General features: G+C 35.1%; 2 protein-coding genes across 2 annotated transcripts; one reads left to right on the top strand and one right to left on the bottom strand.

Moving 5' to 3' along the window:
- On the top strand, positions 1,789-6,467 carry LOC109725064 (UDP-N-acetylglucosamine diphosphorylase 1-like). Its single transcript, XM_020254124.1, has 15 exons — positions 1,789-2,082; positions 2,852-2,906; positions 2,989-3,140; positions 3,310-3,349; positions 3,604-3,693; positions 3,771-3,883; positions 3,964-4,038; positions 4,221-4,260; positions 4,358-4,440; positions 4,517-4,594; positions 4,950-5,093; positions 5,254-5,321; positions 5,517-5,631; positions 5,789-5,945; positions 6,074-6,467. Exons 1-15 carry the CDS (start codon positions 1,909-1,911, stop codon positions 6,169-6,171), a joined length of 1,482 nt encoding a protein of 493 aa, XP_020109713.1. The 5' UTR covers positions 1,789-1,908; the 3' UTR covers positions 6,172-6,467.
- On the bottom strand, positions 6,640-10,085 carry LOC109725041 (urease accessory protein D). Its single transcript, XM_020254090.1, has 8 exons — positions 9,883-10,085; positions 9,722-9,787; positions 8,989-9,063; positions 8,743-8,787; positions 8,150-8,383; positions 7,857-7,939; positions 7,376-7,544; positions 6,640-6,985 (listed from the first exon to the last, which is right to left on the bottom strand). The coding sequence occupies exons 1-8, from the start codon at positions 10,054-10,056 to the stop codon at positions 6,860-6,862; spliced, it is 972 nt and encodes a 323-aa protein (XP_020109679.1). The 5' UTR covers positions 10,057-10,085; the 3' UTR covers positions 6,640-6,859.

The raw sequence follows: 15,135 nt of genomic DNA, 5'->3' as shown, positions 1-15,135 counted from the left end.
TTATAAGGGTCTTTTTTGGGCCTATTTTGATAGATAAATGGAATAGCATTTTCGCTCTTGATAAATGACGTTGTTGTTGGCATTCTAAATCAAAATGAAACTTTTGAAATAAAATTTTTAAATATATTTATTTTTGGTCAAAAATAATGCTGTGTTAGCGACACCGGACAGATTGACCGATGAAATAAGATATGCATAATATAAATAATTTTAATTGGTATATGCTCGCAATTGAAATCATATATAAGATTGTCAAAATATCAACAATTTACAAAAAAATTTCCGAAAGGCGCAAAAAATAACAATTAGTGTTAAGGTTAGAAAATATACCAATTAATGTTCAAACTCAAATACTACAAAATAGTATAAAAATACATTATCAACACATTAAGAAATGGCCTTACCACTTTAACACCTCAAAATATGATTGGCTAATAATACATTTAGGACGTGTTTGATTTATATTATTTCATCAGGAATATTACTCCAAATTTTGCTGAATTTTTTTTTAGATTACTGCGTTTTATTCATCCTACATGTAATCCTATCAGTTATACAAGATTACTAATAGCATAGAATTATCCAAAAATATTACTGGAAAAAAAATAAGTATCTTGCATTACTAATTATAAATTATGACGCAACTTATGAACAACTATAAAGTCATAATTACCTCTCTCCATTGCTAATCCATCTCTCCATTCTATAAATTTGAAGTACTTTATTCTTTTTTTCTCTCTCCGACCCCCTCTCACTCTCTGACTCTCTCTACATCCCCTCCCAATCAACTCTTACATCCGGAGTAATCCGATATTACTGTATTGAATCAAATATTATATTATAATATATTAATAATAATTTGATTCATCAAAAATAAATTATTAATTCTGTAGAAATAATCAGAAATACTGCATAGCGTGAACTAAAAAGTGTTCCTAAAACATTGTAGGATGCAAGAGGAATGAAAAAGTTTGAATAATATTTAAATAATACTAATAAATAAATATATATTAGAAAATTCTAAATTATATTTTATAAATTTTATGCAGCACAAAAAAAAAAAAATTCTTGAAGATTCAAAATCTCATCCAAATTTTTTTTTTTAAGGTAAACTTCAAATACAACTCCTGTGGTTTTGCACTTTCTCATTTTAATACCCTATGGTTTAAAATGTATCAATTTAGTAACCTGTGGGTTTATTTTTCGCTTTTCGTCAGTCATTCTGTTAACTTTTCGTTAAATTATATGTGGAAGAACTTCAAATATTCACATAGAATTTATCGAATATTTACTTCAGTATTCTTTAATTTTAACTTTGTCACTGATTTAACGAAAAAATTAGTGGGGAGAATAATAGAAAGAAAAAAATAAAACTACAGAATACGAAAGTGATACACTTTAAATTATAGAATACTAAAATAAAAAAATACGAAACTACACGATGAAATTTAAAATTTTTTCTTTTTTTTATTTAGCTAAAAACCCTCAAACAGTCAAACTAGTTTATTTGCTACTATAACAATAAAAAAAAATAAGAATTAAAAGCTACGCTTTTCTAATGATCAAAGAGCACTCCTCTAATGGTAAAAAAAAAAACAAAAAAAGAAATTTCTTTAAAATAGACTCCCTAGATAGATTTAGGTGGCCCCACCAAGTGTTCATCAACTGTCCACGTGGCAATATGTGATTGGGGATCCACACTGTTTCGCTATTTTATATCGCACACCAAATCAACAAAACCTACGTTTTTTGTCCACCAAAGCATATATACATTAATATACTCTCCATTCTCCAACACCATCACCTCTCTCTCTCTCTCTCTCTCTCTCTCTCTCTTTGGTGCGCACTGTGTCCCCAACTCCCCTTCACTGTTTCCACAGCGAGAGCGATCGAGGGAGAGGGGGGGAGATGAAGGAGATCGTGATCGGATCGGACGCGGCGGCGCGGCGCGGCGGGACACCGCCGCCGCCGCCGCCGCAGGCGCTGCTGGAGAGGCTCAAGGACTATGGCCAAGAGGACGCGTTCGCCCTCTGGGATGAGCTCACCCCCGACGAGCGTGACCTCCTCGTCAAGGACATCGAGGTGGTTGCCCTAATCCCTCCCCCCCCCCCCACACCCCCTTTTTCTTTTTCGCTTTCCGGGCCCCTCCCCTGAATCGATTGCTCGAGTTGGATCCGTTGAGATTTGGTGTAGATTCGGGGGGATCGGGGCTTTTTTCTGGGAGTTTTATGGTGAATTTGATCGATTTTGAGCTAAAAGATCGACCTTTGGGTGTTTTCTGTTGGATTCGATCGATTTTGAGCTGAAGGAGCGACCTTTTTGATATAATTCCCTTTTTTTTGGTCAAATTGGGGAACTGGGTTCCAATGGATTTGAAGAAGTGACTTCGTTTTGTGTAGTTTCTGGTTAATTCGATTGGACGCGAGTGTGAAAAATGTGTGCTTTTCGATCGAGTTGCTTCATGTGGTTCACATTGAGTAATAGGTCCTACCATTTTTCACATTATGGTAGTGAAAATTTAATGTTTTTTTTTTTTTTCACTTGATTGGATCTGTGAAGACCCCGTCTTCTTTTGCAAGTTTGATTGATCTCGCCAATTCTTATTGCAATTTTAGTTGTAGTGCAATGAATGTTATGGTAGTGAAATGTTCTCTCTCTCAAAAAAAAAAGAAAAAAATGTTGGAAATGGAAAGGTTTGGTTGGATCAATGTAGCCATTGTAGATAACATCCAGTGTTTTCTCGAGAACAAGAGGAAGTCACATTTTCATCCACTCTAACCATGTAATCCATTGCTCTTGATGACTTTCTCATGCACAAAATGTGTAATTCTTGTCACATTGTACGCATCAGAGCCTGGATCTTCCTAGGATCGACCGGATTATCAGATGCTCACTTGGATCCCAAGGTGAGTTTCTTCCTCCCTCTCTCTCCTCGCACATTTGAGGTGTTTTTTTTTTTCCTTTCCTTTTGATTTGTGGTTTATGTAGGCCTTCCATTGCCCGCGGTTGAGCCTGTTCCAGAGTCGAGCGTCTCAACCGTCGAACAAAGAACTTCTGAAGAAAGAGAGCGGTGGTGGAAGAGAGGATTGAAGGCCGTCTCGGAGGGGAAATTGGCCGTTGTACTTTTGTCTGGCGGTCAGGTATTCTAATTGCTATCATCTCACTTTTGTTTAGAGGCTGCAGTTTGTACAAGACATGTCTTTTCCTGGAAATCTCCTCTTGATTTAACTTATCCGTTTATATATATAATTCGCTTAGAACCAATGTGTAAATACTGTTCTTGTGCTTTGAATTGTGATTTTCGCACAGGGCACTCGGCTTGGAAGTTCAGATCCAAAGGGATGTTTCAGTAAGTAGATCAGTCCTGAGCTAGTTCCGCATATTTATTATGCATTTTACTGGCGGTTCAGTTCGTGCATTGAGGGATAGACCTTAGATCTAAATAGAAATCTCTATTATATGAAAAATTATCCAGTGTGCATATTCAAATATACAGATCAAATATCTACTGCACCTGAGAATATCGTACTAAGAAAATCACTTATATATCAATTTATAACCGATTTGAATACTAACTCATATTCAATTTGTGCCTTGTTTTAGACATTGGACTCCCATCAGGAAAGTCACTTTTTCAACTTCAAGCTGAGCGCATTTTGTGTGTTCAGAAGCTTGCGGCTCAGTCCACTGATGGTTACTTCATATCCCAGCAACTTTTACGCTACTTTTCCCCCTCATTTTTAGTAGCTTAATGCATGTGTTACTCACAGGCTCTGCTGGAATTGTTCCCATTCATTGGTACATAATGACTAGCCCGTTTACGGATGAGCCCACCCGCAAGTTCTTTGAAAGCCATAAGTATTTTGGCTTAGAACCCGATCAGGTAAAAAGAACAGAAAAACTTAACAAATATTTCAGTTTTATGAGTAAGTATCGCCTTTGGCTTACCCTCGTTCGCCGTAGGTGACCTTTTTCAAGCAAGGCACTCTCCCCTGTGTTTCTAGTGACGGTCGATTTATCATGGAGACACCCTACAAGGTATTGTTTTTCTTTTTTTCCGTTTACATTTTTATTTACCTTTTATAAAGAAATCTCATAACGTGATATAATTTTTCCTATCAAATGTTGTATTTATTTGTGTATAGCGGGTCACAAATTTATAGATGCGCCGACCACTTTTTTTTTTTTTTTACTAATCCAAACACATTTTCTCAAAGCAGGTAGCTAAGGCTCCTGATGGAAATGGAGGGGTATATTCTGGTATGCCTGTTAAATGACGAAGATGTTCTTTTACAAGTTATGGATTGCTGCATCATATCAAGTTTTGTCTTTTTTTTAAAAAAAAATTCCTGTACAGCTTTAAAATCTTCAAGACTGTTGGAAGATATGGCCATGAGGGGTGTGAAATATGTGGACTGTTATGGAGTTGATAATGCACTTGTAAGAAATTCCCCAACTATAAAATCTCACTTCCGCTGTTTCCCTTTTTTTTTACGGATTAACTTCCAGAGGGCAGGTCCGTGTTGCAGATCCGACATTTTTGGGGTATTTTATTGATAAAGGTGTAGCTGCCGCAGCGAAAGTTGTAAGGAAGGTAAAATATTTTCTGTATATTTCATTTTGGAGACCATTCTCTGCATGAACTTTACTTTTGTAACAGGGTTGCAATTTGAGTTTGATATACTTTTCACTTTGGACAGCCATTTCTTGCTTGTTTTACTTAAGACGGCTAAACTTTATATGTTTCCAGTACTCCGTTAAGGGGGAAAAAAAAACTTTCGAGGTTTTCTACGCCACTTCTTATTATCCGCTTGGCTATACACTCATCTGCGTATATGTACTATTCTACCTATTTCGATATTTGGGGAATTATATTCGTTATCCTTTTCTTTCGAGAAAAGTATACGTAATTTATTACTTGGTTCACGAAAATATGGTTACTTAACCAGGCGTATCCGCAAGAGAAAGTCGGGGTGTTTGTCCAACGTGGCAGAGGTGGGCCCCTCACTGTGGTTGAATATAGTGAAATGGAGCAGTCAATGGCTTCTGAGATCAATCAGATAACCGGCCGCCTTCGCTTTTGCTGGAGTAATGTAAATATTTTCATATTCTCATTCCATTTTTTCGCGCTTTCCAGTATTCATCTCTTTATATTGAATTACTTTTAGCTTGTCATGTTTCCTTCTAAAGTGCTTCTTTCTCTCACTCATTATATGCATCTATGCTTATTCATTTCTCGAACATTTATTGTAGGTATGCTTACATATGTTTACTCTGGATTTCCTGAATCAAGTAGCCAGCGGCCTCGAAAAGGACAGCATGTTAGTTTCTAGTCATTTCGTTGTGTTTACATTGCAATTCAGCTTTCGTATACTTTCATATTTGGTACCATCTAGTAATTGTTGTCCATGCTTCTTGTTTTCATTACGCCGCGCGTGCCGCGCAAATTGGTGTTATAAATATGTTTGGTCGCTACATTCTTATACTCTCGTTATATATCCGACATTCGATGACAGATACCACCTAGCGGAGAAGAAGATTCCTTCAATCCATGGATATACCGCCGGCTTAAAGCTCGAGCAGTTTATATTTGATGCTTTTGCTTACTCTCCATCGACAGCACTTTTTGAGGTAACAACGACATTTCCCTTCATGTAAACTACTTCGATCATGAGCATTTGACTAATTTTTCACTGAGATCGAAACTTAAGAACCAGTTCTCCGTTCATTCGCCACGATTTTGGAATTTTATTGAATTAAAATTTGAAAAAAAAAAAAAAAAAACCAGGTATTGAGGGAGGAGGAATTCGCACCGGTCAAGAATGCTAATGGTGCCACTTACGACACCCCCGACAGCGCTCGGTTGATGCTTCTACGCCTCCACAGTCGCTGGGTAGTTGCCGCAGGTGGCTTCATTACTCACTCTGTGCCACTATATTTAACAGGTAGAATATAAATTGCTCTTAACTAAGTCATAATTGTGTGCATATTATTATTATTATTATTATTATTTTCTTTTCCATTTTGTGATAAAACTAAGTTGCAGTATCTGATGTAAGTATTTCACTTGCAGGTGTAGAAATTTCTCCTCTTTGCTCGTATACCGGAGAAAACCTCGAAGCCATATGCCGTGGGAGGACGTTTCATGCACCGAGCGAAATTACATTCTAGGGTTTAGAGATTGTGCAAGGAATAGTTTCATTTTAACCATGCTCTATATGATTCTGTGAGAAATAGTTTTGAGTGCTGTTAGGTTTATGTTATGCGGTTTGGCTCTCTTTCGCCTTTTTTTTTTTGCGAGTTGAGTTTGTTGACGCAGTGGATGTAATTGTAAACTATGTGGAACCAAATTTTAGTTATGTTGGTTTCAGTGTGCAATACTTGTTTTAAGGGAATAAACACCAAGAATTGGATGTGTAGCTTGTAAACTTGTTTTCTTAGTTGTTGGAATTAATGTTTTCTCCTTTCTTTTCCTGTGAATGTTAAATTTATTTCAATCTGATTTCATGCATTGAAAAGTTCAGATATACTCAAAAATCCAAAATTCATTAAAATAAAAAGACGGAGAAACCTGTAAGATCTGATAATTAAAGAGTTAGTTCACAAAGCCATTTGTTAATATTCGAAATTAGATTCGCCTAATATCGAACTGGAAAACTTTAATTTGAACGAAATTATATACTGTGAAAGAAAACAAATTCCTTCCAATAAATACACAGCAGGAACTTCAACAGCTTAAAAGATATTTAAATAATAAAAGGCAAGAAAAATGGTCGTCTTCAGACGCTGAAACGCGCGCCATCTTGCGACCGTCACAAACGCAACTCGACCCGGGTTCGCGCTGAAATCGAACAGGCATTCATCGTCCCGATTGGAAATACGGTGCAACTCCCAGAAATGGCTCCAATGAAGCAAGATGATGCCTTAAGAACATGTATACGGACTCTGTGGTCGTTGCCGCTACTCGAATCACCAAGCCGACTGCCTGTGTTACACCATAAGCATAAGCTGAAGGAATTTATATGTTACAAATTGCGAAAGTAAGACCATGAAATATGCTTCTGTAAATGTTGGGTGAAAAGACGGGTTTAGTAGCTCGAAGGCGTCAAGAGTCGTGAGGGTTTGAGATTATCGAACCTCGTCATGTCAAATAATCCTACCGGGAATGGGACTATCGAAATCCCATTTGGGAAGTTGAGATTGGATTTTTAAAATCCTATAGCATCTCGGACCTACCCCTACTCATGATGATCCTCAACATTTCTGGGTCGCTAAACCCTCCCTCTCATCTAACATAACGATGCAATCTAATCCTGGGTGCCAGAACGGGCCTATAGTAAAATCGATGTATAAGACCCTCACAATAGGAACATACCTGAGGCCCGAAAGAACTGCAAGAGGCGATAAAAGGTGGCGGTATTTGGCAATGTTTGGATTCTGATCTCGCATAACGGCCTGAAGTGGACGTAGGAAGTCGGAATTGCCCGGACATCATCTTCTTCACTTCATCTTGTATTTGATTCTGAGTATGCTTTAGCCTTGGCCTACAAAATTTAGTTCGTAAAATTTGGAACCCATCATAATGAAACATCTTCTCAATCTGCTTAATTCATTCACTGGTTTCGGGAGAATTACCTTAAATGGTTGTTTAAGGATTTGAGTTGTATAAGAAATATCTGGCATCGAATTTATATAAATATTTTTGAATTAAAATATCAATAAATGTTTGAATGTTGCTGGAGCCATCATGATATCTCCTTACGATTTTGCTGTTTTTTAAATTTCATATTCAAATAAAATTTTCATATACCTTCGCCACAGATAGATTAAAATTGAATCAGAAGAGAAGAACTTACCCCAGGATTACGACCATCGCAATTACATGGTATTGCTGCATCCTTTCAGCGATACTGACACTCGATTTTTGTTCTAGTACAACCTGTTAAATGTAAAATTCAATTTGTATTACAAAGCTGAAAGGAAAAAGAACCACAAATATAGTGTTCTTCCTTTTTCTTTTTTCTTTTATTCTCTACCGAATAAAATTGTGATGGTTGGCCTTTTTCAAAAGTACAAAATAGTAAATGAAATACAAATAACCAGAGATAAAAAATCTGCACTACAAACACAAGACAAGGGGAAGCACTACCGAGTCGAGAAAAAGCGGTTGTTCTTCTTCTAAGAAAATGTGATTGGTACTCCTGTAGTGCTCAAAGTCCCATTTTTCTCCGCTTTCGTGACGCCCACTGGTAATCCAATCAACAACAACCAAATTTGAATCCGAAAAGAGTCTGAATACTTGCTTCTGGGAGTATCGAGCAGTTGAGAAGCAGGTCACAGGATCTGGAATAACCGCGAGAAGCGCATCTTTTCCAATTCTAGCCTACTGCGCAGAACAAGTATATTGGTGTGTCTCAGAATTCACTTCTTTTCTGAAATAGCATTTAGGAAATGAAAATTTTTTGGATGATGTAGCAATAAACATCTACCACGAAGGATCGGTTACTTTTTCTGAGTTAACAACACTTTTCGATTTTCATAACACCAACATACGGTTATGCCCATAGTCATTTGATACAGCGGAAGTACCGGTTATGTTCATCTATTACAAAACCTTTAATTTCGTTACCATATATTGAATAATAAAATTTGTAACAATTTGTGAATTTGCAGGTTCAGCTATTATATGATCAAACATGAACAAGAATGGTATGAAGTTAACATGTTCAAGAGTAACTTTACCGCCAAGATCTGCTCGGAGCACTTTGAATCCACAGACTTGTATACCTGTTATTGCAAATGTTATCGAAGTTTAAAACATCTCGCATATTAGATTTTCGCAACTAACACAATCAGATTACCATTCTGTGGAGCGAGATAATGCAGGTACAGAATTTGCTAGTATTTAATCATAAGCAAAACCTTCGCTGATCTCAAGCCATAACGAATGAAATACAGAAATATGGGAAGAGTACTAAAGGGTGAAACCTTTGTTGAAGCTTGAGTTGTCATAGCCGCCGTGCACCCGTCACCGACGCTTATCCGACACGAAACTCGATCTCCCTGAAATTCAACATCAAAAATTAAATTTTGACAATGACCAACTAGTCGGATCAAAAATTAAATTTTGACAATGACCAACTAGTCGGCTCAAAACATTAACATGGTATAATTCATGTCCACAAATTTTTACACTAGAAACCAAATTGTCCACACATTTTTACACTAAAAAACGACTTGTCCACACATGTTTACACTAAAAAACAACTTACACTAAAAAACCTACATAAGAACCATAAATTGCACAATAACAACTAAGATCCATAACCGACCGTCCCTAGAGCAAGTGGCAAAAGGCTTGGTGGTTGGTACCCGAGACCCAAGTTCGAATCCGATTCACATTTCCATTTAAGTTTATTTCTAAATGAAATAAACGAAGCGGTAGCGTGCTATCTATCTCTCTCTCTCAAAAAAAAAAAAAAAAAACTAAGATCCATAAACCCTAAACCCCAAACCCAAATTTTATAATAAGAGATCCACAAATTGCTCAAATCAAGCGAATTACCCAACAAAATCGAAATTTTAAACAAATTACACAGCAAAATCAAAACTTCTTAAAGACTAACACAGTATAATTCATTTCCACACATTTTTACACTGAAAAAAACAACATAAAATCCATAAACTGCACAATAACAACAAAATTAAAAGAGATCGCGACCGAGACGATGCCGCCGCCGTAGGAGAGAGTGTAGATCCAAACCGCATCGACATGGACGGAGCCCACCTGAGAGAGAGCGAGAGTGTGCACAAATGAAGGGGGAAACGAAGGGGAAATTGGAGGGGTTTTAGGGTTAGTAGAGGGGGGAGTGATTGGGGCACCTTTTTGGGGAGGATTAGCTTGAGAGGGTACTTGGAGAAGCAGCGCGTTACGGTCGATCTCCCCCTCACCTTCTCCACCCTCGCCATTCCCGTCGCCTCCTCCATCTCTCTCTCTCTCTCTCTCTCTCTCTCTACACACGACGCAGGTCGAGAAGAGAAAGGGGAACTATTCATTGTCAACGGGGGAGAGAGGACGAAGGGGAATTTTGCATGTACATCCCTTGAAATACATGTATTTGGCTGAACATCCTTCTGTTTTTATTTTTTGGATAAACTTCAAATACCACCCTGTGGTTTCGCACGTTGTCACTTTAGTATCCCATAGTTTAAAATGTATCAATTCAGTACCCTGTTGTTTAAAGTGTATCAATTTATTCTCTTATTTTGGGGGGTTGTGGGGTCCACATATAATTTTTTTACAATTTAATATTCTGTGGTTTCATTTTTCTCTTTTCGTCAGCTCCTCCGTTAATATTTTGTTAAATTATATTCAAAAAACTTCAGATACCACACCTAGATTTATCAAATATTCACTTTAATACCTTTTAATTTTAACTTTGTCACTAATTTAACGAAAAAAATCTGACGAAAAGAGAAAAATGAAACCACAGAATATTAAATTGATACACTTTAAACCACAGGATACTAAAGTGAGAAACTGTGAAACCACAGGATGGTATTTGAAGTTTACCCGTAATTACATTTAAGTAGTCACTTAAACTTTTAAAATCCTATTATTAACCACCTAAGTACATATTTCAACAACTTAACCGGACTAATATTAGCTAAATGATAAAGAAATTTTAACTTCATCAAATTTTATAGTTTAAATTATTTTATACAAATAAAATTTAATCAATTAACAGCTAATAGCTAAAGAACATTTAAATTTAACAAAAACCCTTTATTTAGTTATCTATAATTATTGAATTTAAAAAACTAAAAAGTTAAAGGAGATGTCACTTAACAAAAAATTATGATTGCAGTCACTTAACAAAATTATTTTATTATTAGGGGTTATATTGATTTCATTCGTGATTTCACTGTCTAATTACTACAATTATTATATTTTAGTAAAAAAAATTATACCAATTAATGATTAATAACTATAAAAATTTATGTCTAGTAAAAAAAAAATAGAAGTTTAGTGGTGCCAATAAAACATAAAAATTGAGGGATCAGCTTCATAAACGCCTAAAGTTGAGGGGGTCACCATTCATTTTTCACCAAAAAAACAAAGAAAATCGTTTGGTCCTGTTTCGGTCCATTGGACCGGGTCCAGCCAATAAATCTCACCTTCGCCGCTAATCAAGCACAAACGTGCTTAACGGTCCAAATCCGGGCGGGGCCCACGTAATACCAAACCCCTAATAACCAAAGCGATCCCTTTCAACTTTAATTTAATATTAATATATTAATAAAATAATATTAAAATATAATAACCTTCGAATCCTCGGATTTGATATATAGTAAATAAATTAATTGAGTAATTATTATAATTTAATAATAAAATATTCGGTCCTCCTTTGACCCCCATTCCACGTCATTCGCTACGTCACCTCTTCGTCCGGTTCTTACTATTCTTGCTCCAATGGAGCGCGCCGAGCCGAGCCGAGCCGAGCCGCGCCATGCAGACTCTTGAGCCAACATTTATTTTTTTTTTATTTTAACCCATTCCAAAAATATATTTAAGTATTTTATCAACTAGACGACCAGTGGTTTGAAACGAATAGAATGTTATCTTTCTCCTTAAAAAAAAAAAAAAGTTTGCATTAGCACAAATTCTTTAATATTTGATAATTAGAGTAATAACGGAATGTTAAGTAAAGAACCTAGAGTTTATACATTCTATTATTGATAAATGAGCGTCTAGAATTAATCAAAAAGCAGAAATAATCAATGCTTCTGATACTTTTTGCCGCATCTAAAAACTAAATACTAAGAGAAGTTTGAACAGTATTTTTAGAAAAAAAAAAGAGTTAAAAGCTTTATATTCATATCATCGAGCGTTTTTTAACGGAGGTGATAAAAAATTTAATAGTTGATATCTTAAGTTCTAAATACGAAATTTAATTGTTTTACATTTTTAGCTAAGTTCATTTCTGAAAAAATAAATAAACTAAGTACCTCAAGCTCTATTTTGGATGGCTTAATCATCGAAGATAAGGATATGGATAGATTAATGAGATGTGAGACAAGATATGGGCGTATCAAAACACACTGGGAAAAGGATATATTTAGTCATCATATAGTACTCTTCGACACCTACATCATGATGTGTTAATTAAGCTTTGGGTGTGAAAATATGGGACACAACTCCACAAAAGTACCTTCCAATTAATGTAGTGATCAATATAAGTGACGTGTTTGAGTGTACAAAGAGGAGAATTTAATTTAATTAATTAATTAATTTTCTAGTATTTTTTTTAAGAAAAAAAGAAAGGAAAATGGTGGGGGGATAATAATAATAATAATAATAATATGATGTAGGGTAGATTCATTAAGCATGTGCTCTATTCATATGCATAGTTTTGTGCGTTACTATCACCTTGTCTCTTTCATAGGCTAAGTGATGAGAACGCCCACTAATTTGACTTGACCTTTACATGGCTAGATAGTGGGAAAATTACATGCAATGTTCTCTTTATTCCGGCAAAAAGTTGGGGTTATTTATCAACTTAAAAAGCTTTTATAGGTTTCAAACAAAGTTAATAATAATAATACTAATTAAAACTTTTAAAATTAACTAAGCTCGGATCTAAAGATATATTACTATCAAATATCAAATATCAAATTTTTGTCTTTTCTTTTATATGAGTTATTGTTTACACGTAAAGATCTAATAATATCATCGCACCATATATATTTGTTAAAACACAAATTAATAATACGAGGGAGAGACTGATTTGACAGGATATAAGAAAAATATTGATTAGATCTTTTAAAATTCGTTAAATTCGTTGGTAAATATCAAATATTAAGTTATGCCTTTATTATTTATAATTTCATATGAACTGTTGTTGGCGTACGAATGAATACCTAACCTTAATTATTAATAGATCCTAATGTAGCTCCACCTGGAGCTTTTATATTCAATCAAAATTTTTGGGAATCTTCAAGCTTCACCTACCCCAGAAGGCTAGAAGCAAATAAAATATATAATAAAATTTATTGATTTGAGCGATCTCAACCTATCAAACTACCTACCATGGAGAAAATATTTAATAATAATAATAATAAAATATATATATATATATATAGTGAGGCTACTATGCTATCGAAAGCACAGAGCCTTTCGTGCTTCCAGCTCGTTTTCGATGTTGGGACTTTCGAATCATCGATCGACTCTATTAAATTTGATCTAGAGTATTTGAAGTATCTAGAAAATAAATTTTATGATTTTACGATATCATTTGTCTAGTGAATGAAGGGGCTCAAAGTTAACGACTGAAAATAAAAATCTTACAAAATGTAATAATATGACATTAAAATTTTAAATCAAAGATATTGATCTTGTTTTATATAGTATAAAGAATTTTCTATCAAAATTTCACGTGATTTGGATATTTCTATACCGTTAAACTTACAAATGGCTCACTACGGCCATTGAAATTTGTTGATTTTGAGCTCATTCGATCACTAGGCAAATGATACGGAAAAATAATAAAATTTATTTTTTAGGTACTCCAAATACTCTAGATCAACTTTAACGGAGCCGATCGACGATTCGAAAGTCGCAACATCGAAAACGAGCTGGAAGCACGGAAGGCTCCGTGCTTCCGATAGCATAGTAGTCTCACTCATATATATATATATATATATATATATATATATATATATATANTCTATATATATATATATATATATATATATATATATATTAGGAGGAAAAATAATGTTGCAATTCTAATTCTAATGTAGTAAGAAAAAATGGTTAAGTTAATTGAGAGGAATTAGAAGGGATGAGAGAATCTTATGTCTCTATTTATCCTAGCTAACTTGAAAATGACAGGGCATGTGAATACACCTAACAATATTCATGATTCATCACAACATTGCTATCAACTAGAGGAGGAAGCATTTCTTGGATGCTTCCTTTTGATGAGAAGTGTTGCAGTACAAAAATATATCTAATTATAAATTTTTAAAATTAAAATCTAATTCATCCGATATGTTTTGCAGCATTTGGAAGGTCGAGTTATATCCCTTTCTGAACTTTGTGCGCACGTAGTTTTTTATGTCTAAACTTTTTAGATATTGTAAATCATATTGGTCGGATTTGTTTCTGTATGTTACAACACTTATGAATAAGTATAATTAGCGGTCTATAAATAATTTGGCGCACCGGGAGCAGGCGGTAATTTGCTCAAAAACCGCCTTTGCCGCCACAATTGGCATCTAGCCCTTTCACATTTGGCACGTGAAAGAAAATTCAAAAGAGAATATGAAAAAAAAATGTTTTTTTTTTAAATAATAATAAGTTGGCAATTGCTTTGTTTTTTTTTTTTTTTTTTTTTTTCATGTGAAGCTCATTTTCTATCAAAACAATTTGTTGTTTTGGTATATAACAAATCAAGCCAATAATATTAACATTTGAACGTTTAAAATGAGATGCAATGTTTAGAATAACACGTAATTTTTAGCGTCTCTTCATCTAAGCAAAATTTAATTAATTCTTATTCTGATATTTTAAACAAACACTAGGATAGCATTTATTTTTTTTTAAAAAAAAGACAGATTTTATTATTTTTTTTTAAAAAAAGCAGTGTACTATGTATTGTAGATAAAATATAAAAATATTATTCTCTAATAATTTAAGCCCGTAGAGAAAATAGTTATTTCGCATAATTATAATAATTTATATAATTTAGTAGTACGTAACAACTAACCACATATGCAGGGGTGTGGGCGTCAGCAATAATTGTTGGGGTTAATTAATTAATTAATAATTAAGCGGAGCCAAACAACCCCCCGAAACCGAAGCAACACCCGGTCAACAAGTCAACACCCTCAACTCAAGATGACGTAGCCGCCCCGACCCGCCACGTCATCAAGAATTGTCTCCAACGACCCTTCCTCGTCCCTTCCTTCGAGAAGCGCCGCGCTTCTCCACGTGGCGCGTCATCCGCCCTCCATCTCCCCCCACTCGGCCATCCGACGGCCGAAAACGACCCTCGTGAAACTCCGTTCTTTTTGACTCTCTCCAAATCCATCTATTTATACCATCTCCCATACATCCCCTTCTCCTCCCCC

Source organism: Ananas comosus, linkage group 19 (genome assembly GCF_001540865.1).
Source record: "Ananas comosus cultivar F153 linkage group 19, ASM154086v1, whole genome shotgun sequence".
NCBI lineage: Eukaryota > Viridiplantae > Streptophyta > Magnoliopsida > Poales > Bromeliaceae > Ananas > Ananas comosus.
The sequence above is the reverse complement of the archived record's forward strand: the minus strand, read 5'-3'. Positions and strand labels throughout refer to the sequence as shown.